General features: G+C 38.3%; 2 protein-coding genes across 13 annotated transcripts in view; one reads left to right on the top strand and one right to left on the bottom strand.

The window, feature by feature from the left end:
- The window catches only part of LOC126235854 (cryptochrome-1-like), a 460,492-nt gene extending 444,933 nt beyond the window's left edge, over positions 1 to 15,559 (top strand). For 3 of the 6 annotated variants that reach the window (XM_049944722.1, XM_049944719.1, XM_049944725.1), the window contains one exon: positions 14,215 to 15,559. In XM_049944722.1, coding sequence (XP_049800679.1) covers positions 14,215 to 14,411 — 197 coding nt within the window. In that variant the 3' untranslated portion in view covers positions 14,412 to 15,559. The remainder of the gene's footprint in view (positions 1 to 14,214) is intronic. The other 3 variants (XR_007544823.1, XR_007544822.1, XR_007544820.1) reach the window with 2 other exon arrangements.
- The window catches only part of LOC126235855 (probable glutamate--tRNA ligase, mitochondrial), a 353,293-nt gene that overhangs the window by 183,270 nt on the left and 143,104 nt on the right, over positions 1 to 26,919 (bottom strand). The gene's annotated exons all lie outside the window — the stretch shown is intronic.

Raw genomic sequence — 26,919 nt, forward strand, 5'->3', positions numbered from 1 at the left:
CATGAGCAGACATGCAGGATGCCTCGCAGTCATAAGTGCAAACCATACCATCAAACCAGTGAGTTTGAAAGCTGGGACATTATTGGCATGAGAGAATGTGGTGCATCCATTGAGGAAAATGCTGCTGATACGGGACAAAGTGTTTCAGCAGTGCAATGGGTGTGTGCAGAATGGTTCACAGAAGGCCAAAGAACACGACAAGATGGGTCAGGTCACACCACCCAGAACCCCCCCATGAAGATGTAATCTACACCTCATCTGAATGGCATTGCAGAACAGATCTGTGTCTTCCTTGGGTCTGGCACAACAGTGGAATAGTGTAACACGTTGTACACTATCAGGGGTGACAGTCTGTTACTGTTTATTATGGCATGGGTTTCATGCACATTGTCCACTTCTCTGCCTGCCTCTGAAAAATATGTGGAAACATGTTAGACAGCCATGGTATATGGAAGGTTCTGTTTGTTTGAAAATGATGGCCGTATTTTGGGTCGTCACAGACAGGGGGAGCAGCGTCACAGTGACTGCATTCACACAAGACATACAGCACCAGCTCAAGGCCTTGTGGTGTGGGGTGCTATTTGGTACAACCACAAATCACAGTTGGCACATGTCCAGGGTACTGTGACCGATGTGAATGAATGACATTCTGCAACCTGTAGCCATACCCTTTCTGCACACCACCGCAGGCACTATTTTTCATCAAGACAATGCATGACCACTTGTTGCTGCATGAACATGTGCCTTCTCGGTGTCATAGGATGTCAGCCTTTTGGCCTGTCCCACCAGATCACCAGACTTGTCACCAATTGAAAATGTGTTTGATATGGTGAAATGATGGGTGCAGCACTGTGATCTAGTGCCAAACACTACAGATGAACTCTGGAACCAGGTGAATGCAGCCTGGATGGCCATACAACAGGATGCCATTCATGATTTGTGCCTTATATGTGTCGATGTCATCATGCATGGATCAAGTTATCAGGGCCCAAGGCAGTCCCTGTGCGTGCTAGGCAACAGGACACATGCTGAACTGAGGTGGCTGAAATGTTAATCATTTCTGCAAAAGACATTAATGTGCATGTCCTATGAATATGACCATCCTATCTCTAGTTGTGCAAGGTGTTCTGTTTTTTCTGAACATGTGTGTAATACTTACTTTACCTGGTCCTCAACTACTTCACATTGTACAGAATACAAGATATCTCTGTCTCTTTCTGTCTATAGCCATGGTTACTGCCTCTCAGCACTTCTTTGATTCCATTTTCCCATATCTTTCTTGGCTGTCCTTGCCATTGTCGTTCGCCATTCACCTTTACCCCCCACACTAACACTGGAATGCTGTCTTTTGAAATTTGCTGGATGTGTCCAAGCCACTTATGTTTTTACTATTGGATATTCAACTGTGGAGGCACTGCATTAAATTTTCCCAAGTCACTGTGTTTAAGATGATGTTTCCCCTTGTCTTGTTTATTTTGCAGTGGTGTCTCATTTCTGCTACTACTGACTTTTTATTTGTTTACTATCTATCCAATACTAAAAACTTTGAGGTTTGTCAGTAATATGGAAATTCTATCAGAGTTGACAAAGGACTTGGAAGAGCAGTTGAATGGGATGGATAAGAGGTTGTAAGATGAATGTCAACAAAAGTAAAACATGGGTTGTGGGAAATAGTCAAATTAAATCAGTTGATTGTGACAGAATTAGATTAGGAAAGGAGATGCTGAAAGTAATTGGTGTGTTTTGCTATATGGGCAGAAAAATAAATAATGATGGCCAAAGGGGAAAGGGTATAATATGCAGAGTGGCAGTAGCAAGAAAAGCATTTCTAAAACACCGATATTTGTTAATATCAAATATAAATTTAAATCTTAGGAAGTCGTTTCTGATGGCATTTGTATGGACTGTAGTCATTTTTGGAAGTGGAAAGTGGATGATCAAGAGTGCAGACAATAAGAATAAAAGAGCATTTGAAATGTGGTGCTACAGAAGAATCTGAAAATTAGATGGGTAGATCGAATAACTAGTGAGGAGGCACTAAATCAAACTGGCGGAAAAAGAAATGTATGGCACAGTTTGACTAAAAGAAGATATTGGTTAATAGGACACGTCCTGAGGCAACAAGGACTAGTCAGTTTAGTGATGGAAGAATGGTCTGTGGGAGGGGGGGGGGAGGGGGCAGGGGAGTAAAAATCATAGAGGTTGACGAAGGCTTGAGTGCAGTAAGTGATTCAGTGACTCATATGGATATTGGTTGCAGTAGTTCTGCAGAGAAGAAGCAGCTCACACATAATAGAGTAGTGCGGAGACCTGCATCAAATAAGTCTTCAGACTGGTACAACAACAACAAAACTGTCTTAAGATTCACAATCATAGATCAGAGTCAAGACATAGGTTCATCTATGTACTGCTACGTTTGTGCCTTTTGATATATCTCTCTTTTTGAGGAAATTCAGCCTGAATGATGAAAACCCAAAAAATGTCCACAAAAGCCACTTGGTAGAGATATGACATTGCCTGAAGTATGAAGGCTAGGCCACCCAATAGCCCAGTTGACATAGTGTTATTGAAACAACCGCATGCAGCGCAGCCAACAAGAAGTTTGGAAACATGTCATGAGAAGGTGTTAAGCTGGAGAGGGAAGAAACACAATTACATATCAACTGAAGGCTGGGAACTGCTACAAAATAAATTGAGGACGAATGAGACAGCAAGTAATACAACAAATGGCATTTACAGGTTGTGCAGTAAGAGTCACTAAGATAAAATTAAAACTAAAAGTTCCATACAAAAACTTCCTGTTATAAAACAATAGTAATATAATGACCTATAAATAGTTACAGTAGCAACAAAACCCATTTGGAACATTAAACTGAGACAAGTAACCATTCTGCGCTCATAACATGATATCAGACATAGATAGTACGTATACATATGGGGACAGGCTATGCAAAAGTTACTAGTCTTCATTTAATATGTTCTCCTAATCAGTTTTGTTGCTGTTGTAACAATTTCTGTAGGTCACTGTGTAATCTTTATACTACTCATATTTTATCACAGGAAGTTTTTGTATAGTACTTGTGCCCTGTAAGTGCCCTCTATGTATTTGCTATGTTTCTCACTGACTTGTTCCTCCTTAATTTATTTTGCAACAGTTTGCAGCCTTCGGCTGGTACATAATAGTGTTTCTTCTGCCTCCATCTTTGCATCCTCCAGTGACATTTTCCATAATGCTTGCTGGCCGCTTCTCTTGGCACAATGTGTGCTGGGAATTTGAATAATACTACATCAGCTGGACTTTTGGATGGCCTGGCCTTCCTAGCTACTTCATGCATAGTCACATCTTCATCATGTGGCATTTGTGGGAATTTGTTGATTTTTTCATCACTGGTGAGTCATTATATTTTTATCTCCAAAAATGGGTTTATTCCAAAAATTTTTTCTCTGGGGTCTTATTTCAACTCCTTTGTGGCTTGCAGTGCTCATGTGCACTATCTGTGCCTACTACCGACTGAAATTTTGATTGTTTCATCTTGTAATCATCAAATTTAGGCAGTTCTGCAACTCGAATACCACCTGAAGGTTGGAAACCATGTATTTTTAACAAACCAATGTTAAATTAGTTGATTGAGTATTTGTTCTGGTGTCTTTCTGGTTAATTGCCTTATTTTTACCATTATTATACCTTCTAATTTGTATTACATTTATTCACATACGTGTACATCTGAAGATGCTATTAAATCATTGCGAAATCAGTTGTGTATGATCCTATACCTGTGAACAGCTAATGCAGCTACTAAAAAGTTTTGTTAGTAGATTTTAATAGTTAAAAAAAAAGTATTTCCATCATGTATGTAATCTGTGGGTTCCCAAGTCATTAAATCATATAATGTTATGCCTTTCATCCTTTTTATTTATAATCATAACTTTGCTTTTTCAGATATTTACCTCCATTCCTTTATTGTTAAATACTTCCATCCAAACATTGAGGTTATGTTGGAGGTATTGTTAAGTAGACTACTATCATCAGGTATTGCGGAAACTCCAAGCCGGCCTATTGAGCCAGTTCCATCTCATAATTTTTGGTGGTCAGCTTTGTAACTATAATGCTACATTCCTTAATTTTCCAATCAACATATTTTAGAAAAAGTACCAGACTGAGACTACAGCTGTTAGAGACACCTTGTCTCTTAATCAGTTCAATAGATCTCTGATTTCCTGTTCTCATATAGTTCTTAGAATCTGCTAAAAGGGTGGCGACGGATCTACACTGATGAGCCAAAACATTATGACCACCTGCTTAATAGCTTGTTATACGTCTTTGGAACAAAGTACATCACTAATTATGTGTATCAGGGATCCAATAGTGTGTTGGTAGGCATGTGGAGGCATGTGGCATTAGATGTCCACGCACAGGCCACAGTGATTCGTGTAAATAATGGGCTGCTGATTAGCGGATGTGGTGATGGCACCCAATAATGATCCAGATGGGTTCTCTACGATTTATATCAGGTGTATTTGGTCACCAAATGCTTCTCAAACCACTATAGCATGGTTCTGGCTCTGAGGCGTGGGCAAATATATTACTGAAAGATGACATCGCCATTGGGGAAGACTTCAAACATGAGGGATGCAGGTGGTTTGCAGCTGACAGCATGTTTTCGATTACTAACACAGGTCCCATGCAAACACAGGAGAATATCTCCCGTTGCATAATACTGCTCCCACCGGCCTATGTCTGTGTCGCACTGCACTTTTGGGCCACCGTTCACCTCGATGATAGTGTTTTTGGAGATGACCAGCAATATATTCTAGCAAATCTGTGTTTCAGCTGAAGAGCTGATATGTTTCCATTGATCAAAGACTGAATCCCGATCATCCTGTGCCCACTGCAGTCATAATTGATGATGTCATTGTATCAGCATGTGAACACTTGGAGGGGGGGGGGGGCTGCTGCAGAGCTCCATGGTCAATAGTGTGCTGTGAATAGTTTGCTCCGAAACACTCGTATGTGCACCAGCACTATGCTCTTTCAGCAGAGATGCCACAATCACCATCTATCCTAGTTTACGGAGCAGACAAGCCTCTGAACCCCATGTTCTGTGAAGAGTTGTGGGTGTCCAACCATTTACCACCTATTGGTAGTTCTACTGTTCTTCTACCTCTTTCCGTAAAGGCTTATGACTGTAGTACGTGTAGATTTGACCAGCTTTACTGTTTTCAAGATAACCATTCACAGGTTCTGCCTAGTAATAATCTGCCCTTTCAGAGTCACCACACACACACACACACACACACACACACACACACACACACACAGAGAGAGAGAGAGAGAGAGAGAGAGAGAGAGAGAGAGAGAGAGAGAGAGAGAGAGAGACGGGGGGGGGGGGAGTTAATTTTATGTTCTAATGTGCAACTTAACACTCATACAATATATCATTAGTTATTAATAACTACTTGGAAATTTTCATCGTGCATTTATTTTATGATAAATGTTTATACAGACTCCAATGAACAAAAATTGAGCTTCAATAAATATTCTCAGGGTTCATGCTCAATAAAGTGGTTACACATGCACAAGCTTCTGGCCAAATGTTCCTCAGCTGCTGTACTAGCTGTGGTGTTACTGGTGCTCAGTCCGTTGTCTTATAAGGCAATGTTTTCGGCCTGCATCTGCTACACCCACTATAATCTAACAAGGGCTGTGTTCCATATTGTATAGCTTCTTTTATTGCACTATCCCAGAAAAAGATTTCCCTGGACAGCGTAGTCACAGACACCTCTCATGCTCATCCTGGTATTTTTCTGTCATGAGTATGGTATGCCCGATTGTTTGCAGTTGAGTGGTATATTGTATGCCAGCAGGCCTGTGGCATACATTGTCTTTCACAGCCTTCACGATTTGGTGTATTTTAGTTAAAGGCCTGAAGACTGACTTGATTTTATGCCTTTCCAGGAGCTGAATCAAAGAAAGGCAAAAATACCAGTTTTTATTCCTCTACTTGATCATGGTCTGCTTGTGTATAATTTGTGGAATTGCTTGTAGTATTTATTTGTTGTTGTAGCTGTTCTCCTTTTTGTAAATGGTTCAGTTCTTATGAGAAGCTTTTGACACCAGAGATGGCTTTTGCTCAATCAACCAATGTCCTCAGAACAATGTGCTTCTGGACCAGGTAGTGATAGCTAAAACATGAAAATACCAGTCCGTATGAATGGATTTTTTGTTTAAGTCCATCCATTGGGTTTTTGGTAGACAAGAATGTCACAGCTGGGCAAGGCACAATCTTTTTCAACCTCCATCATGTACCTGATGTGGTCATGGATGCTATTGATGTGTTCCAGAAACTCTGCCAATTTTTCAAGCCCTCTGGGAGCAAACAATGTACGTGTTGTTGACATAGCAATGAAAACAATGCAGTTTGTGTCCAGGGCAATATCCTGAAAGTTCTCTATCAACAGGTTAGCTACAGTTGGAGGTAACAGAGTCTCCATTAGAACACTGCACATCTGATTGAAAGACTCGTACTTTCTGCCTTATGAAAATAAGACAATTTCAGGGTATGCTTGAACAGATCCACCATATCAGGTGTTTGATGGGAACACATCAGAGCTGTGACAAAATCACCCATATTCTTTATGTCATGTACAGTAGCCCACATTTTACCTAAAGACACTAGCAAGATGTGAGGGAGAAAATTCTTAATAACACACTCTTCCAGTGATCACCAGTTAGTAGCTCTAGTGTCTCTCACATTATCCTTGAGATTTGGTTATATGGCAATTTTTGATAGACGACCTTTTCCAGTACCAACTGGATCTTCAGGTCATATTCAACTTTTTCCAAAATTATGCTCTTGTTAGCTGGCTGGATGACAATGGAGGATTATTGTAGAGTGTAGAGAGACCGTTGTTGCTCTCAGCCCTTGTCAAGTTGAGAGCTGATTGTATGGATTTTGAAAGGATCCGGCTCATTTTACAGCAAATTTAATTGACATCTTATCATCTTGTGAACTGCATGTTCCACACCATTCATTGTTTTGCATAAAGCTACTGTATGGAGCGTTTTAATGAAGTATATTGTGTGCCATGTTGTGGTTGCAAAGGTCAACTGAATGTTTTTTCTGTTGTGAGGCTCTACTGTGGCCAGATGAGTTAAGTTCCAGTCTAAGGCTGAGGGTGAGTCCATCAGTTGCAGATGAGCAGCCAAGAGCTCATGGTCATTTGCATCCAGCTGATTTCTGTAATGTGTCCTTTCTCACAGCAAAGCAAGGTTGACAAATGCAAGATTCTTTTGGCCACAGTAGTGTTGATATAATGGCTCATCGTGGCATCATATGCTTGTTTAGCTTGCACCAATATATTGTCTTTATGTGGAATATTGCTATCACAAAAAGTATTTTAGTGAGACCTACAGTCTTTGACTGTACTGTATGTTGCCATCATGTATTTGGATTTGTTGATACATGAAAAACAATTTCCCCATATTTTGTCAGGAGCATGTTCTCTATCACAAATGGTAGTCTCTTGGGTTCAGTGGAATGCACACTGCAGGGTGTCTGGTTCGGAACTGTCCTTGAAGTAGTCGAATTGTAACAGTTCGTTGTGGCACTGTGTGGCAACTGCTGCTCAAATTGCTGGTGCAGATGGAGTATGATGTGCCAGAGCCCCACACCAAATGCAAATATTGTCCATATACCACTGCTGAACCTAGCATGTTCTACAGAGTGTCATCATATTGCCTTGTCCTGCTCGATCACCAAATCTGTCCACAATCGAGCATGTATGGGACATCATCAGACGACTACTCCAGCATCATCCACAGACAGCATTAACAATGCCTGTATTAGTTGACCAAGCGCAACAGATGTAGAACTCCATCCTACAAACTGATATCTGGCCACCCATACAACACAATGCATGTACATTTCCATGCTTGCTTTCAACATTTTAGCAGTTATACCAATTATTAATGTGCCAGCATGTCACATTTGCAGTGGCTTATCTCACACTTGCATTAATCTATGATCTTAAAATGTCAATCATTTAAATATGTCACCTAGACAAATTTATTCCTGAAATTTTGTTATTCAACATTAATTATTTTTTGGTGTTGTGATTTTTTTTCCCCATCAGTGTATGTAAACCACCAGCTAGGATGACTACAGGTGTTTGACCGATTTATTTCATGTCATCTATTTGGAGCCATATCAGGTGATCGATAATGTTCTGTTAATGAGATCACAGCCAGTTTGAATTGTGGCACCAGGAATCCATCTTTATCACAACAACATGGAGACAAATGCACTGCCTAGGCTTCAGCAAATGATGAGCATTTATAATATCCCTTGGCCTTCCCATAACTTATAACTACTCAGTGTATATTGAAGAGATTTTAATCCATTCACAAACCACCCTGAAGCTCTATTGACATCTACTTTACTTTTATTTGCTGCAAGGAGATTTCTGTGCATTTGCTTTCATAAGAGATCATGTGAATAAATGTATGCAACTTGCAGCAGACACTGACAAACTAATTATTTCAATTTTTAATTGTATTAATTTTTCAAGAGTAGAATTCGTAGTAATTTTCTAAAGAAAATCATTTTTTTACTGCACCTAAATTATAACTTGCATTTCTTTCTTAAGTTATTACTGAGACATTATCAAAAACAGAAATTTACTGCTGTCGGATATTTCATCAGGCAGGAATTTGAACTCATCGGATTATTAAAAGCAGTAAAATAAGAGCCATGGCAATAAAAATTAAAAGAAAGGAACAATAATTAAGGTTTAACATCTGAAATAAAAATTAAGTTGGAACTGTGGCAGTACAAGTTAAATGCTATATTTTCCAGTTTAAATGGGACTGGCAGACTTGCAGTACTTTGACATCAGTGCACATTTCTAACCATCTCTGCTCCATCACCACATTCATGTAAACTTCTGATATATAATTTCTTTGCTCATAGTATATGGATTAATTTGGCATCGCACTAAAATAAAAGATCAGCTACAAAAATGGTAATTATATAAATAGAAGAATTATTTTGGGTTTACCTGTGTGGCACACCAAAAATAAATTAATTAATTAATAAATACTCACAGGGACAAAGAGAGAGTTTTATAGGTGACATTGTAAAGAAGACCCTTCATGGTTGTTGGCCACTTGTTGTTTCACATTATCAAATGAAACTGCTGTAGTAAACAAATTTTAAGTTATCCAATAACTATAAGATATTGTGCAAATGTCACACACAATCAGTAAGAGGCTGCTTGGTCAGCTAAATGCCAGAAGCATCCACTCTGACCAAAGCAGTATCCATCCTACCTTAAGGATTTCCAGTGTGTTTCCTAGCGATTTACGGGGAAATTCATCTGAAAGGAGGAGCTTTCCATCCTTCCCCTTAAATGCAGGTCCATTATATTTGACCACTGTACCACCTTGACCTTGCTCTTTTTTCCCTACTGTGAGCTTGCTAAAGTTAGTTGAACACATTGTGAATCTCCACTACACACTTCAAGTAGGGGTGTGATTCCACAAGAAAAACTATATTAAATTGGTGGTTTTGCTAACACTGTTCTCTTGAGACTTCCATAACTGAGCAGTGTGTGTACCGATGCTCATGTACCAGACACCTGCATTGTATTTTATATCCTCATAAACCAGACTGACTCTTCCTCTCCTTAGTACCTGTCTCCATTTTATTTCTGTTGTTGCATCTCATGTTCCAATCTTCACCTTGCTCTAATGTGTTTAAAGTGTCTCTATGAAGTTTTCATTACTAAGCACTAACAATATTTGTCAGGGGCATGGCAATTGAGTATCGTTCATCATAACTCTACATGATGCTTAGCAAGATTAGCACAGTCATTCTGAGCACAGATGGGCCTATCAGAACCTACTGACTACCATACCATCATCTACCCCATGGCATGAAGTGGATGTTGTATAGAGGGGCATGAGAGTCAGCACACTGCTCTCTTGCCTGTCGTCAGTTCAGCAGAGCTTGGTGCCACTACTTCTCATTCATGTAGCTTCGCAGTTGGCATCATGTGATGTAGGGTCCTCATTACAGTCCTCCCACCAAGGAAAGATTCCTGATAGTACAGGGGGATGAAACTCGGGGCCCTGCATTTCATTCCACTGGCCACTCAGCTACAGAAGTGGACACACTACGTGATCATACTCTCTATTTCGTATTCTATGACTGTCATAATGTTCTTGTGTCTTTGTGTTTCCGCCCTATTTGGTGTCTGTCTGTAAAACTATTAGTTGCCTGAAGCCTGTACTTTGGACTATGGTTCTCAGTATGTGGTGTCATTGGAAAAAAGAAAGGTTTTCTTTCTTTACTGGATTTCTCTTTAATCTTCTATGTTTTTTTCCCCTTAAAAATTCAGAAATGCTGACTTGTATATTGATTGGCTGTTGTTTTTACATCTCTCACAAATGTGGCTATACATGTCTGTTATGACAACAAAACATTTCAACAGAGGTTCATAATTTTTATCTTATCTGAGACAGAAAGCAGTGTGTATCAGTGCCATGTCAACCACATAATAGGCTTTCAGAGTTGTCAGACATGATGTACCACAGGTTTCTATTTGAGGTTCTCTCGTTTCTGATATTTATAAATGATCTTCCATTCATAGTTTCAGAGCACACAAATTTTCTACTTTTGCAGATGATAGAAGTATGGGAATAAAAAGTAGTATCAGTCCTCTTACTGAAAAGGCAGCTAACAAAATATTCGAAATCATCAAAGGTACTTCAGAGCAAATAAACTGTCACTGAATTTTGATGAAACTCAGTACATGCAGTTCCGTATTTGCCACAGACATGTCGAGTTATAAAAACAGTCTTCTGAAACAATGAAATACAAGAAGTAGAAGGTGTTGGTTTTTGGGACTGGAGATAGATCACAATACTAATTGGAAAACTCACTGAGAAGAATTAATGAGGGGCCTTAGTTAAGCGAACTTTGCAATATGCATGATCACTGGTATTGGTGATTTAATAAACATAGAAATTATTTTATTTTGCCTACTTCTGTTCCTGATTAGTAATGGAATAATTTTGTCTAGAAACTCAACTTTTAGGAACAGTACTTCAGAATGCAGAAGCATGTTATAAAACTGTATACAGAGATCATTCTAGAATATCCTGCAGAAATTGCTTAAAAGAACTTGGTATTTTAACAGTTCCTTATATATATAAAAATATGAAAAGTATGAATATAACACAAGGACAAAACCCAGCCTCTACAAAGATTTCAAAGAGTTAACATTAGTACACAAAGGAGTCAGATACATGAGCAAACATGTAATCAACTGCCTATTAGAGCACATCAAATGACATGTAAGTATCACATAATATGGTGAAGTTTAAGACTCAATTAAGGAACTTCTTATTGGACAACTCACTCTGCACCACTGAGAAGTGTCTTCACAGAAATTCTCAAATGTGATGTTTTGAGTTATTTTAAATTGATATTAGCACATTAATATAGTAGTCTTTTGTAATATTGAGTCATTTCACTGTATTGTACTTCTGCACTATTTCACTGCATTGCACTTACACACTTAAATTAAATGTATGTCTTTGCCTTCTTTCCACATCTCAGAGAACCCTGTCGACAAGATTCATGGAATACAGCTATTGTAAAGTACTTTGTAATTGTGTTCAGGTATTTCCTGGAGGCTAAACTTTGCTGCTAATATGTATCTGCCAATCTCTCTTATTGTGTCAGTTGAGTGTTCCAGTGCTTGGGATGGAAGATGCAATGGTTGTAATGCAGTGTAATGTACAGTGGAATATTGTAGTGTAGTGGTTTCTGTCAACCACCTCATTATCACCTGTCTGCTGGTTACCACCACCAAGCCCACATCTTGTCTTTGGGATCTGTTATAATCTTGTATGCTTTACTTACTTGGAAATAAGACATAATATACCGCTTATAATTAAGTAAACTGGTTGGATCTACAAAAATCAGGCACATCAACAGAGATACAAACTGCCTATTGGCTTCTGTCTCGGGTTCTTCGGCCGACGTTCATCTAATGATTTTTCTGATGTTTCGCCAGCACGAGTGGCTGGCATTGTCAAAGCTTCACCCTCCATTGCCGGTGGTGAACTGGAGCCGAGCTCGCGGCGGCAGACTATATGTACCTGGCGCGCCAACGTCCGAAGGCTTCTCTGCGGTCATTTCTGGTGCGGTTCTCCTCTTGCTACCTGCGACAGTCGTTTGCTGCAGTACAGGAAGCCAGGATCCGTTTACCTTAATGCTTTCCTCTTTCTTGTTGAAACTGTTTGCGTGTTTTTGTATTTCTACAGCTTCTCTGAACAAGTGCGTGTGATAGTGCTTCTCTACAGCCAGAACTTCCGTGGTTGGTCTCATTCAGTGCGTGCTCTGCCACGGCCGATTCCTCCACCTGCCCCAACCTGCAATGTCACTTAAGCTCTTTGATCCTGGTGTTAATTGATCGTCCAGTCATTCCGACACAAACTTTTCCACATGTGCATGGTATACAGTATATTCCCGACATTGCGAGTGGGTCTCTTTTCTCCTTCGCCGATCTAAGACGCTCTTTGATCTTCCTTGTCGGTTTGAAAATCGTCTTTACGCCATGTTTGCGCAATATACGGGCGATTCTGTCCGTCACTCTGGGAATGTATGGCAGAAAGGCCGTACCCGACATTTATTTTTCTGGTTCCTTACTTCGCTGAGTGTTTGGCTCTGTTACACTTCTAACATAATTTGTGGAGTACCCATTGCTCCTCAGAACAGTTTCCAGGTGTTGCATTTCTCGTTTGAGGTGTTGCGGCTCACATATTCGTCCTGCTCTCGTTACGAGTGTACTAATCATGCCTCTTTTCTGGCTCGGGTCATGGTTTGACAGTTTGTGCAGGTATCGGTCCATGTGAGTCGGTTTACGATACACGCTGTGTCCCAGGTTTTCGCCATTGCACAAACATGGCGTAAAGACGATTTTCAAACCGACAAGGAAGATCAAAGAGTGTATTAGATCGGCGAAGGAGAAAAGAGACCCCACTTGCAATGTCGGGAATATACCGTATACCATGCACATGCGGAAAAGTCTATGTCGGAATGACTGAACGATCAAAGAGCATAAGCGACATCGCAGGTTGGGGCAGGTGGAGAAATCGGCCGTGGCAGAGCACGCACTGAATGAGACCGACCATGTAATCAAATTCGCCGACATGGAAGTTTCGGCTGTAGAGAAGCACTGTCACACGCACTTGTTCAGAGAAGCTGTAGAAATACAAAAACATGCAAACAGTTTCAACAAGAAAGAGGAAAGCCTTATGGTAAAAGGATCCTGGCTTCCCGTACTGCAGCGAACAACCATCGCAGGTAGCAAGAGGAGAACCGCACTGGAAATGACCGCAGAGAAGCCCTCTGACGTTGGCGCGCCAGGTACATATAGTCTGTGGCCGCGAGCTCAGCTCCAGTTCACCACCGGCAATGGAGGGTGAAGCTTTGACAATGCCAGCCACTCATGCTGGTGAAACGTCAGAAAAATCATTAGATGAATGTCGGCTGAAGAACCCGAGACAGAAGCCAATAGGCAGTTTGTCAACAAGTGGCCACAAAAGCCTTAACAATTTTGTGTAACAGAGATACAGTTAAGTAGAATGTGTAATGTAGCTTTAAAGGTACATTAGAAGCATTTTGGAAGTAATAACAGCCATAGATACCAGGATGATAGCTTGTAAACTGAAGAGCAGTTAGTTGTAGTCCAATACCATAATCTTCACACCCCGCCCCCCCCCCCCCCAAAAAAAAAAAAAAAAAAAAAAAAAATTAATGGGACGCATATGTGACCATTAGGAGAAAGTAGGTATACTTACACGATAAGGCAGCCTCAGTTTGATCATATGCAGGTGAAATTGAGGTCTATTAAAATGCCAATAATATGAGACAAATCTAACCACTAACCAAAAATGAATAAATGATTCACTCATCAGCAAAGTCTTAATACTCACTGCTTAAAGATTATAGAATAATTTTTCCTCATTCTAGAATTATTAATATTTTTATAAAAATACTTTTTAAAGAAGTGATATTTTTGTATTAGTTATTTGAAACTTTGGCTGTAAACAGTTTGCATGAGGGGAAACTGTTTACAGCTGAAGGGAAGCTTATTGCAGAGAACTTATGTCTGAACTCGGTATGTGTAATCTATGCATTGCAGGTCTTTTGGCAACAGTTCCTACAATCCGATCACCTTCAGTTAAGGGCGGTCAATACGACGGCAAAGAGGACAAAACTACACCAGAAAACAGGATAGTGAGTGCAAACAATGATTGCAGTATGTATGTTGAAACTCAACAGCAGATGACACCGCAAGAAACTAAATGTGACTGGGAGTTTTGCAGGAGAAACATGTGATTCTTTACATTGGCAGTAACCAGTGAAATCCCATAAAACTAATGTGTTATGAAACAGAAGTCTTTCATTAGTAGGCCTTACAGGAAGTGTTGGGTGCACATTTTAAGAAGTTAAATTATAGTCTGTGATAATGTACTAAATATGAGGACATATGTGGGAAATAATCAGTATAAAATTAGACATTTCACTGAATTCCAGTCATTGTATATAGAGTGTAAATATATCACAAATTTCTCATTTTTTAACTAAAACTATTTTTAAAATATTTCCAGTGATACGAGATTTTTCTGTCTTGATTTGTTACTCATGTTCATTTCTCACAATGTTAATTGTAGCAATTTTGCTTTTATAAAGCAACATTATGATTTACCTTTTATTGTATGTGTTTTCTACCAGTAGTCATAGCATTTACTGTGACTGTCTTTCCAATATACTATGAAATTATTTTCTACATATTTTCTATTTGAATCATATTATGCACAGGAAAATCATCTCATATTTTAAAATATGCAAAGAAAGTAACATTTAGTAATTAAATTGTCATTATCATAATGGAAAATTCCTCATACAGTACAATGTAATGTGTCTAGAAAAGAATTCATTGTATACAGGAACTGTTGAGCAGTAGCTTATTTATTTATTGTATTTTTTGCATGGAGCCACCAACTGATGGCTTTTGAAAACTCCATAGCAATTTTTTTACATGTTTTGTACAAACAGAGAATACACATATTTTATATATGCATAATACAGATGTCAGTGTACTTAGTAAGACCACAAAATTGTGTGATACACCATAATTATTATATAAATTCAGATTTTACAGAACAGAATACAAAAAGATTTCAATTTAGTTTAATATTAATATTCATTCAGGGAGTATATGCACTTATCTATCAGGAATGATTTCAGTTCCCTTTGTGACAAAGAACTAGGCAGTTTGTAATAACATATCTGGACATTAATGCATGGACCATCACTTATTGTTTTTAGTTTAGTTGTTTGTCTGTAAAAGCAGTCTTTCCTTATTTATATTGTAGACATGCATATCAGAGCACTTGGTTGCAGTGTTTTGATGTGTCACACAAAATGTAATTAATTTGTAAAGATACAACAAGTAAACTGTGGTCATGTGTTATGTACGGAAATTTCCCTGCAGGGGTCTCTGTACCCTAGTCCATGGATACTCCTGACCACTCTTTCCTGTGGGGTTAATATTCTGCTCTTATGTATGTCAGAAGCACAGTCCCATGTCTCTATCCCAGAATTAATCAGTGCAAAAATTGTCCCATAATAAATTGCTTATAATGTCTTATTAGAGACTACTTTTGATGATTGGCTGATTAGGTTAGTGAACTACTGATTCTATTACATATTGTTGTGGTCTTCAGTCCTGAGACTGGTTTGATGCAGCTCTCCATGCTACTGTATCCTGTGCAAGCTTCTTCATCTCCCAGTACCTACTGCAACCTACATACTTCTGAATCTGCTTAGTGTATTCATCTCTTGGTCTCCCTCTACGATTTTTACCCTCCACGCTGCCCTCCAATGCTAAATTTGTGATCCCTTGATGCCTCAAAACATGTCCTACCAACCGATCCCTTCTTCTAGTCAAGTTGTGCCACAAACTTCTCTTCTCCCCAATCCTATTCAACACCTCCTCATTAGTTATGTGATCTACCCATCTAATCTTCAGCATTCTTCTGTAGCACCACATTTCGAAAGCTTCTATTCTCTTCTTGTCCAAACTATTTATCGTCCATGTTTCCCTTCCGTACATGGCTACACTCCATACAAATACTTTCAGAAACGACTTCCTGACAGTTAAGTCTATATTCGATGTTAACAAATTTCTCTTCTTCAGAAACGCTTTCCTTGGCATTGCCAGTCTACATTTTATATCCTCTCTACTTCAACCATCATTAGTTATTTTACTCCCTAAATAACAAAACTCCTTTACTACTTTAAGTGTCTCATTTCCTAATCTAATTCCCTCAGCATCACCCGACCTAATTTGACTACATTCCATTATCCTCGTTTTGCTTTTGTTGACGTTCATCTTATATCCTCCTTTCAAGACACTGTCCATTCCGTTCAACTGCTCTTCCAAGTCCTTTGCTGTCTCTGACAGAATTACAATGTCATTGGCGAACCTCAAAGTTTTTATTTCTTCTCCATGAATTTTAATACCTACTCCGAATTTTTCTTTTGTTTCCTTTACTGCTTGCTCAATATATAGATTGAATAACATCGGGGAGAGGCTACAACCCTGTCTCACTCCCTTCCCAACCACTGCTTCCCTTTCATGTCCCTCAACTCTTATAACTGCCATCTGGTTTCTGTACAAATTGTAAATAGCCTTTCGCTCCCTGTATTTTACCCCTGTCACCTTCAGAATTTGAAAGAGAGTATTCCAGTTAACATTGTCAAAAGCTTTCTCTAAGTCTACAAATGCTAGAAACATAGGTTTGCCTTTTCTTAATCTTTCTTCTAAGATAAGTCGTAAGGTTAGTATTGCCTCACGTGTTCCAACATTTCTACGGAATCCAAACTGATCTTCCCCGAGGTCCGCTTCTACCAGTTTTTTCATTCGTCTGTAAAGAATTCGCGTTAGTATTTTGCAGCTGTGACTTATTAAACTGATAGTTCGGTAATTTTCACATCTGTCAACACCTGCTTTCTTTGGGATTGGAATTATTATATTCTTCTTGACGTCTGAGGGTATTTCGCCTGTCTCATACATCTTGCTCACCAGATGGTAGAGGTTTGTCATGACTGGCTCTCCCAAGGCCATCAGTAGTTCCAATGGAATGTTGTCTACTCCCGGGGCCTTGTTTCGACTCAGGTCTTTCAGTGCTCTGTCAAACTCTTCACGCAGTATCTTATCTCCCATTTCGTCTTCATCTACATCCTCTTCCATTTCCATAATATTGTCAAGCACATCGCCCTTGTATAAACCCTCTATATACTCCTTCCACCTTTCTGCCTTCCCTTCTTTGCTTAGAACTGGGTTTCCATCTGAGTTCTTGATATTCATACAAGTGGTTCTCTTCTCTCCAAAGGTCTCTTTAATTTAGACGTTTGTATTCCTTTTTGCCTGCTTCATTTACTGCATTTTTATATTTTCTCCTTTCATCAATTAAATTCAATATTTCTTCTGTTACCCAAGGATTTCTATTAACTCTCGTCTTTTTACCTACTTGATCCTCTGCTGCCTTCACTACTTCATCCCTCAGAGCTACCCATTCATCTTCTACTGTATTTCTTTCCCCCATTCCTGTCAATTGTTCCCTTATGCTCTCCCTGAAACTCTGTACAACCTCTGGTTCTTTCAGTTTATCCAGGTCCCAACTCCTTAAATTCCCACCTCTTTGCAGTTTCTTCAGTTTCAATCTGCAGTTCATAACCAATAGATTGTGGTCAGAATCCACATCTGCCCCTGGAAATGTCCTACAATTTAAAACCTGGTTCCTAAATCTCTGTCTTACCATTATATAATCTATCTGATACCTTTTAGTATCTCCAGGATTCTTCCAGGTATACAACCTTCTTTTATGATTCTTGAACCAAGTGTTAGCTATGATTAAGTCATGCTCTGTGCAAAATTCTACAAGGCGGCTTCCTCTTTCATTTCTTCCCCCCAAACCATATTCTCCTGCTATGTTTCCTTCTCTCCCTTTTCCTACTGACGAATTCCAGTCACCCATGACTATTAAATTTTTGTCTCCCTTCACTACCTGAATAATTTCTTTTATCTCGTCATACATTTCATCTATTTCTTCATCATCTGCAGAGCTAGTTGGCATATAAACTTGTACTACTGTAGTAGGCATGGGCTTTGTGTCTAACTTGGCCACAATAATGCGTTCACTATGCTGTTTGTAGTAGCTAACCCGCACTCCTATTTTTTTATTCATTATTAAACCTACTCCTGCATTACCCCTATTTGATTTTGTATTTATAATCCTGTATTCACCTGACCAAAAGTCTTGTTCCTCCTGCAACCGAACTTCACTAATTCCCACTATATCTAACTTTAACCTATCCATTTCCCTTTTTAAATTTTCTAACCTACCTGCCCGATTAAGGGATCTGACATTCCACGCTCCGATCCGTAGAACGCCAGTTTTCTTTCTCCTGATAACGACGTCCTCTTGAGTAGTCCCCGCCCGGAGATCCGAATGGGGGACTATTTTACCTCCGGAATATTTTACCCAAGAAGACGTCATCATCATTTAATCATACAGTAAAGCTGCATGTCCTCGGGAAAAATTACGGCTGTAGTTTCCCCTTGCTTTCAGCCGTTCGCAGTACCAGCACAGCAAGGCCGTTTTGGTTAATGTTACAAGGCCAGATCAGTCAATCATCCAGACTGTTGCCCCTGCAACTACTGAAAAGGCTGCTGCCCCACTTCACGAACCACATGTTTGTCTGGCCTCTCAACAGATACCCCTTCGTTGTGGTTGCACCTACGGTACGGCCATCTGTATCGCTGAGGCACACAAACCTCCCCACCAACGGCAAGGTCCATGGTTCATGGGGGGTTCTATTACATATAAAACTGATATTGTTTATCTATTGTAGATTTCCATCTAGGTATATATCTAGAAATCGATATTCATCTGTTTCTATTGCTTCAATTTTGCCTATGTTAGTGACAGAAGTTTAGTGTGAATTTGTGAGTTTAAAAGTCAATTAATTGAGATTTACCGACATTAATCTTCAAACCCTGATCATGGAAATAAGTAGTTATTTGACCTAGTCCCTCAAATTTGCTGCCAATGTTAGCTCATCATTTTGTTTGCCAACAAATAGTTGTGAGGCATCGTCTAAGTAGCTTAGCAATTGGGAGTTGAGAGGTGGCTCTATATAAATTATTTACACTAGGAAGGGGGAAATACCCAGAAGTGAGCCCTGGATACAGCTTGTGTGACTGTTTCTCATCTGGACTGGAAGTTTATGATGTTTCTCATCTGGACTGGAAGTTTATGACCTCATTACTTTGTAACACAGCTTTGTACGTTGCTTACGATTAGCTAGGTATGTAGTCAGCAGTTACGTGGGTATGGCGTGTACATTGTATGCCTCAAGTTTACTTAAGAGTAAATAATGGTTTACCAAATTGTAGGCTTTAACAGGGTCTAGAAATATGCCATGTGTTTACATTCATTGATGAAAGCCACCACCATACTCTTTATGAAGAAACTCCTCTTGATCAAAGATACCACCACACACTTTATGAAGGAACTCCGTAATTGCTGTGATAGTGTTGTGATCCTTTAGGAAGCCATGTTGTGTTTCTGTTTGTAACTTAGTTTTTGAGAAATACAAGTAGTCAATAAGTTGTGTCAGCAGTACAACCTCAAATACTGTACTGCAGATGCGTATTAAAACTTATGGGCCTAAAGTTTGAAACCTCTACCTTGGATCCTTTTTTGTGCACTGGTTTAACTGTGCTACACTTCACTGTATTTTATAAAAGTGTGTTCTCTGATACTATAGTTAATCAGATGAGTAATTATTTTAATTACATCTTTAATCACAACACTACACCACCTGATGGGTACTTACTCTTTAAGTAATTTATTATCATGCCTATTTCCTTTTTACTCATTTCTTGGAATTCACAGGATGACTCTTGCATGAGGCAGAGCTTTGCTCTAACACTCACATTTGCGGTATTAACTGGATTGACAGCTGCAAATATAAAATATTTACTGAAACACTGCATACTTTATTAGATCTTAAACTGTGTTTCCTTCACATCTAGTGTTTACAGTTTCAGTTCCTGGTTTATTACATTCTAAGAAGTCTTGGCTATGTTGGCTGATAGAGCTATTTCATTCCTGTACATCTGTTTTCTTAGATTTGTAAGCTCTTTCTGAAAGATTTTTTTTCTGGATTCATTACACTTATCCCTGAAATTCTGCAGCTTTGTTGACCCTTGTAGTGCACCCAGGTCCTCAATATTTTACCTGAGTTTAATCTTATTTGCTGGAAGTGGCAACCTGGTATTTTTTACATCTTGGTTATGGGTTAGCACTCTCTGTATTCCCTTAACTGGGCAGGAAAAGTCAAAATGTCTTAGCGTAAAATGATAGAAATTTGTTTTCTATGATCCTTTAGAAATAATTTATTTTCCACAACTTTTGTCATATTTGAGATACTTGTGTACTGACATTTGTGGCCAAAGTGTTGAAAATCAGCATTTCTGCACATGACACTGTCTTTAACTTAATATGTTTACTAAGTATAATGTAATTTATTCTGCTAGAGGTGGACTTTGTTACTCAGTTATCAGTATTTGTTTGCTTTAGAGGTTTTTTAGGAAAGTTTTAAACTTAGATATCAAGCACAAAAATCCAAAAGATTCAAAACAGACAAGTTTGCTTTTTTAAGGAGTAAATTGACCAGAGAATCCGACCATTTTCAAATGTATTGTCACGAAGCACATGGCACCATTCCTTGGAAGCTGAAGGAATGTGTGACAGCAGATAATTTTTTTCACATCTTTGCATATGGTTAAAATACTGGAAGGTAAGAGTATAAGCCTAGAGTGAGTACAGTGAACTGATCAAGAAGAGCAATACCTAAAACAGTAATAATGTCAAAAGCACCACTGTAAGAAATTTCTGTGATGAAGTGCAGTCCAGAGTGTTAAAATGCAAGAATAAGACAACTGACATATAACACTTCTAATAAACCTGTGTGTGGAAAATGTATGGAAGCAATTTTAAGGTAATGCATCTTTTGCTTTCAGGACCACTAAGAAAACCCAGTCTTAGTTTCTATCATGTCATTACTCCAAAATGAAATTATTTGCAAATATAAATGATAACTATATATGGAATTAATGTGAGACTTCACTTTGAATGTTCTTTTCATGAACAAAATTTTTTCCATCCAATTAACATTGCATAAAAATAGAAAAAGGATAGCTTTATCATTGCAGTCAATTTCATCACTGCTGTGGTTTCAGGTACATAAAAAGTTCCATAGTTCTTCTGTTAAGGGATAGATGCTGTTTTTCCATTATAGTGTCCTTATAGAATATATTTAGTTTTATGGTTTTCTAACTTCTTAATTAAAATATTATTTAATCCTCTAGTGCAAAATAAGCTTAAGCAACAACATCTAATGGGGGACTTCATCCAAAAAACATTTTTAATGTTTTGGAACAAAAAGTAACTACAGAAAATGAAACCCATAGAATGTAACAACAGTCTAAGACATGTGAGATAGCACATTATCATGACAAAAGAGAACTTTCTCCTTCACAAAATGTGAAAGATACGCCTCAATAAATTACTCGGTTCTCTCAGCAGTGAACTCTTATATTTGAGGATGATGGTTCTGCATGCACTTAAGGGAGTTATCAGAAAGCTCTGAAGCTCAAGAATCACAGAAATTAGGGCCATTACTTTGTCTCCCAGTGGATACATTTTTGCTTTCTTTGATGCACTTTCTCCTTTCATCATCCTTTGTTTCAAATGATCCTTTCCATCTAATGAGAGCTGCATATTTCTTCTGCTGTTGTGAAATACTGGAGGATTCAGTGGATTACATTAAACAAGTCTAAATACTTTAAAGTGGTGTCCTTTCTAACTGTAGCGGGAAAGTGGTCAGTGAAGATCTTTATAATGTTAGTGATCTCTGTAACTTTCATCAGCAGTAACTGAGTACAGTATAGTAAACTTTTGCTCCATTCTCATTGGTTTGGACATCTTGAGTGCTCATAATCCTCAGTTGCTGCATGATCATGCTTAGCCCACTGTCTGATCCTTAACCATCAAATACAATGATGGAGAAACTTTGTTTAATCTAACCCTTCTTTCAAATCCATTCTTGAAAGATCTATTACAATTAAATACATAGCACAATTCATAAGTCAATTATATCTTTTTTCTCTTAATTGTTTATGTAATAGTCACAAACAAGCAATGAAATGCTCACCTCCAATCAAAGTATTTTTATTCATATTTGTGTTATTACAGTAATAAGCTGTGAATTTTCAGAATGTTCCTGAGTATTGTCTTAGTATGGTTTTCACTGCTCTATGCTCAAGACTCCTATGGTAATATTTTGGAAAACATTCTTGCCAAATGAAGATTCAGCCATTTTACCATAAAACTCTTAGATATTCTGAGAATTCCAAGTTCTGAGAGGATGGATTTTTGCTGTAATGAGTTCAAGTGTTGCTTCACGTTGTCATTATCTACACAGATTGTCACCATCAAACACATTTTAGTTTTGAAACTTCCCAACAGAATAAACCAGTGTGCTGGAGTGGGAATCGAAACCTAATCCCTGGGCTTTTGTGTGAAGTGCTCTTACCAACTGAGCTAACCACACTTAATTGAAAGAACTATCCTACCCAGCATTAACTTTTTATCCAGAATTCACTTTAAATGAGTTGAGGAAATCACAAAAAACCTAGAAATGGACTTTCAAATGGATATTTGTAAACCATATCTTCTGAATATATGTCATGGATGTTAACTGCTATATCACACTACTTAGTAAATGACCGCAATGATAATTACACTTCCAATGTTACTAAAATAACCTTAATGTTGAATGATTTTGTCTACATTCTCTGCTAGTCAAAAGCCAGATCACATAAAATAAATTGTTAGAAAGTAGGTATATCCGTATCAGCTTTGAACACAACATCAACAATACTTTATACCAAAGAAGAGCCTCTGTTTACCAAGCACTTACATGGGAGCAACAGAAGTAACACTGACAGGCACACAAATCTAAAACACACAGCTGAATCTAAGGCATTTGGAATTTTTAAAATTCGAGATAGATGGCATGAGGCAATACATATGCTGGCACAACTGGTATTGTGTCAAACTGTAAATGATTATTCACCAAATGTTGCTATACAGTTGGTTTGGCTTTTGCAGTGTCAATGGAGAACATCCAATATTGGAGTAGTTTTATTGATCCTGCAAGCTCTCTTGGCTGTTTACTGTTAGGTGTAACTGGTGGCCCAAGCAATCCACTGGAGGACGTTTGATTAAGAGAGGTACGGGCAATTTTAGTTTCACAACAAAGTGTGTGAAATACAGTCAACCCAAGTGTAGCACCCTATGACAGAGCAAGCCTAACTCCACTACATTACAGTGGAAACTCTTGGTTGCTTCTAGAATTACCATTTGACTTCAACAGTCATTCAGTTCTTTGGAGCATAGTTCATCTTGAGGTTGGAGTTCAGCTACTATAGGTTTATATCCTTTATGTGATAACACCAAAATTCTCACTCTTACAAATGCTGTCAACCATTGATCTTCACCAAAGCATGTCTTAAAATACCACAGTATACCAACAGCAAGAAGCACTTAAGATTCTTCAGTACTCAAAATGTAACTCCACCTGTATGGTTATTTAGACCAAAAAGGTATAACAAGTTATTATAGAAGGTTACTGTAAGCAGAATTCATTATGTTATCCAAGAAGATGCATGTTTTAAGAATTATAATCTTATTCTTAGCTAAAAAGAGAGCATTAGGTAAACTATGCTGCAATTGCTTGGAGAAGAAAAAGTTATGGTAATTGATGACCTTAAAATATAAATTAAATAAAAGAAGGGATACACACTGAGTTCGGATGTAACTTACGTTAGAAAAACATTGGGTGGATATATAGAATCCCTATAAATGATTGATTTATTTGGAATTAAGAGAAATGCCGTATCTAGATAGCTGATAAAACAAACCAATAATCAAGACTATTGATTATGGAAACAGTTAGCCTATGAACTTGTTGTGAGATCATTCATCTGAGGAGGGAAAATATGGTGTTACATATCATCTCAAAAGTAATTTAACTGGATGCATAAAAAAATCTACTCACCAAGCAATGGAAGAACACACACATAAAAAAGGATGTTGTGATTGGCAAACTTTTGGAGCCACTGGCTCCTTCTTCAGGCAGAAGGGAAAAGAAGAAGGGTGAAGCAGAAGGACTGGAGAGGTCTGGAAAAAGGGGTAGATTTTGGGGAAGTCACCCAGAACCATGGGTCAGGGGAGACTTACCATACAGGATGAGAAGGAATATCATCCCAGAAGAGTGACGTTTAACCCTTTGTCTATATTGATGACGTATGACACTTGTGAACTATAAAACAACATGATGATTTAATATCGAGGAAAGTGCAACCGTTATGCATGGTTGTGCTGTCATCTTGAGGGGTGATGTGTCTTAGAGGTGAGATGAAGATCACATTAACTTAATGAAAGTACCTGTGGGGTATTTGTGCACTCGCTTTAAATCATTGCCCCAGCTAGGAAAAATGCATTGGCCCTGGAACAAGAGCCACAGATAACAATGTGGAAGGCAACTGAAGCAAACAACTGAAGCATTTAGAACATTCATTGACTGATGTAACTAAATGCCCCATATACAGTCTTGTGATGTTCCCCACGTTGTAAGGGTGTGAACAGAAGTGGTTATATCTTATAGAATAATATACAGAGATTTTTTACAGAAGGAACCTTTCATATTTATTTGAGAACATTATGCATATGTTGAAGTATTTCGATTCCAGTGTACTCAAGACTGCAAAGGCAATGAAGTCTGATCAACCTGCACCAATGCGGTCATAACACAAGAAGATTCCAAGTCTAGAAATTGATAATTACAAGGCAACAGAATCACATCTGAACTCACACTTACAGGGAACATTGCACCACTGACAATAGTGGTAAAGGATATTATTCTGTGTAGAACACTAATATCTACACAGAGAACCAAAAAAGATTGTGGGAGTAGACGTGCTTTGAGTTTGGTGTATAGTCTTTGAAGGACACATTGTGTCTCTGTGACTTGTGAAGCAAGCTTTCAGTTTTTTTTTTTTGTACAGGTATGCAAGCAGTCTCTCCTTTGGCACAAGTTATCAAGTATATATGCAGGTTGTGAATAAATTTTGATTATCATTTAGCACTCTTATATGTGTGTTGCATTATGGTTAAAATACCCAAAAATGGGTGACCCCTAGAAGAAAATTGTCTCCAACCAGGAGGTTACATGCAAGTCAGAATGCCTACAGCAACCAAGATGTTTTCCTGGAACAGAAACATGGAGACACTATCAGTCCAAATAGTGACTTTTGTATTCAGGCTGCTCCAAACACTTGGGAACAGATATTACCACCGAGTTTGTGACCTTTCATACTAGTGGCAAAAATTTTGGCTGATGTTAAATGTGTCTCAACTACATTCTGAAGCAGGGGGAAATAACGCCATATTTATTGTAGCATCCAGAATTATTGTTCTGCACTTATGTAGTAGAAATTTCTTTCACTGAATATGGTGTTTTAAGCGATGAGATGCAGTTCATACTCATAATTGAGGCACGGACTCTTATACATCGATTTTGATGCCAAACAATATTCAGAACACGACACTGCAGAGTAAGTACCAACTTGTAAAAAGACACTTTATTAAAAATGGTTTGCAAATCACAGGATCAGCACAACCAACAATTGCTGATAAAGCAACATCTGACTTTTGAGCCGTTTATATGCTATTGTTAACAAGTTCGAAGTAGTGTCAGTCAACTGCCACTTCCAGTTAAAACAACAGTTGTGACATAGCCCAATAGAAATCTTACGCAAGTAAGTAGCATCATACAGGCAATGAGTCATGACTTTACTGTAACAGAATATCTGGCATGTACCAGCCTACAGCTTCTTTCACGAAGTGTCACTACCTTGCGGGCAATGAAATATCAAGTTCATTATTATAAATTAAATGTACAGCAGTTTATCCTGTTAACAGTAGTAACTGTGTTAATTTCATCCTCATATCTGCAGTACTTTTAAATATGTTCAAAATTACTTAAAACACCATATTTAGAACTTCCATAAATCAGTAACAAAAAAGTTTAAGGACATGGACAACTTTCAGTAGCAAGAAAAAACCGTTTTCTGTGAAATAATTAATTTTTATGTAATGATTTTCATTGTTGCTGATGTTATGTGTTATGGTAAATAAAGCCAAATGTACCTGTTTTCTTATTTGAGCGAATGAAAGAATAAAAGTGGTATGTATGTATGTGACTTGTGAATATTTGCAATTTTAAGAAGTAACTATGTTGTAGTGTGGGAACATGGATCTGTATCATGTGGATGAGTCACATACAATGGCGCAATTTGTGTACTGTAAGAAGTCAGTTCAAGGCACTGACAAAGCAAGAAACAAAGTTCAGTAATTTAAACTTGTAAAGAGGGGACTAATTTGAGTTCATTAGTTTACTTGAATCATATTACTAAATTGAACTGATATAAAGTGCTTTGCTAATGTGATTGGATCAGAACAGAAAATATGGGATGGTACAGAATATAATTGAAGTCTGAGTTGTTACATTTGGATGTGCCCAGTCAGAAAACAGCAATTTCGTGTGCTTTACTATGTCTAGCACTAGTGCAATCTGTGGTCTGCAAGAACTCTTGATTCTTGGCTTCTGTGACAGTAAGTCATGTTTGTAATTGCTATACAAA

The sequence above is a fragment of the Schistocerca nitens genome, chromosome 2, assembly GCF_023898315.1.
Source record: "Schistocerca nitens isolate TAMUIC-IGC-003100 chromosome 2, iqSchNite1.1, whole genome shotgun sequence".
NCBI lineage: Eukaryota > Metazoa > Arthropoda > Insecta > Orthoptera > Acrididae > Schistocerca > Schistocerca nitens.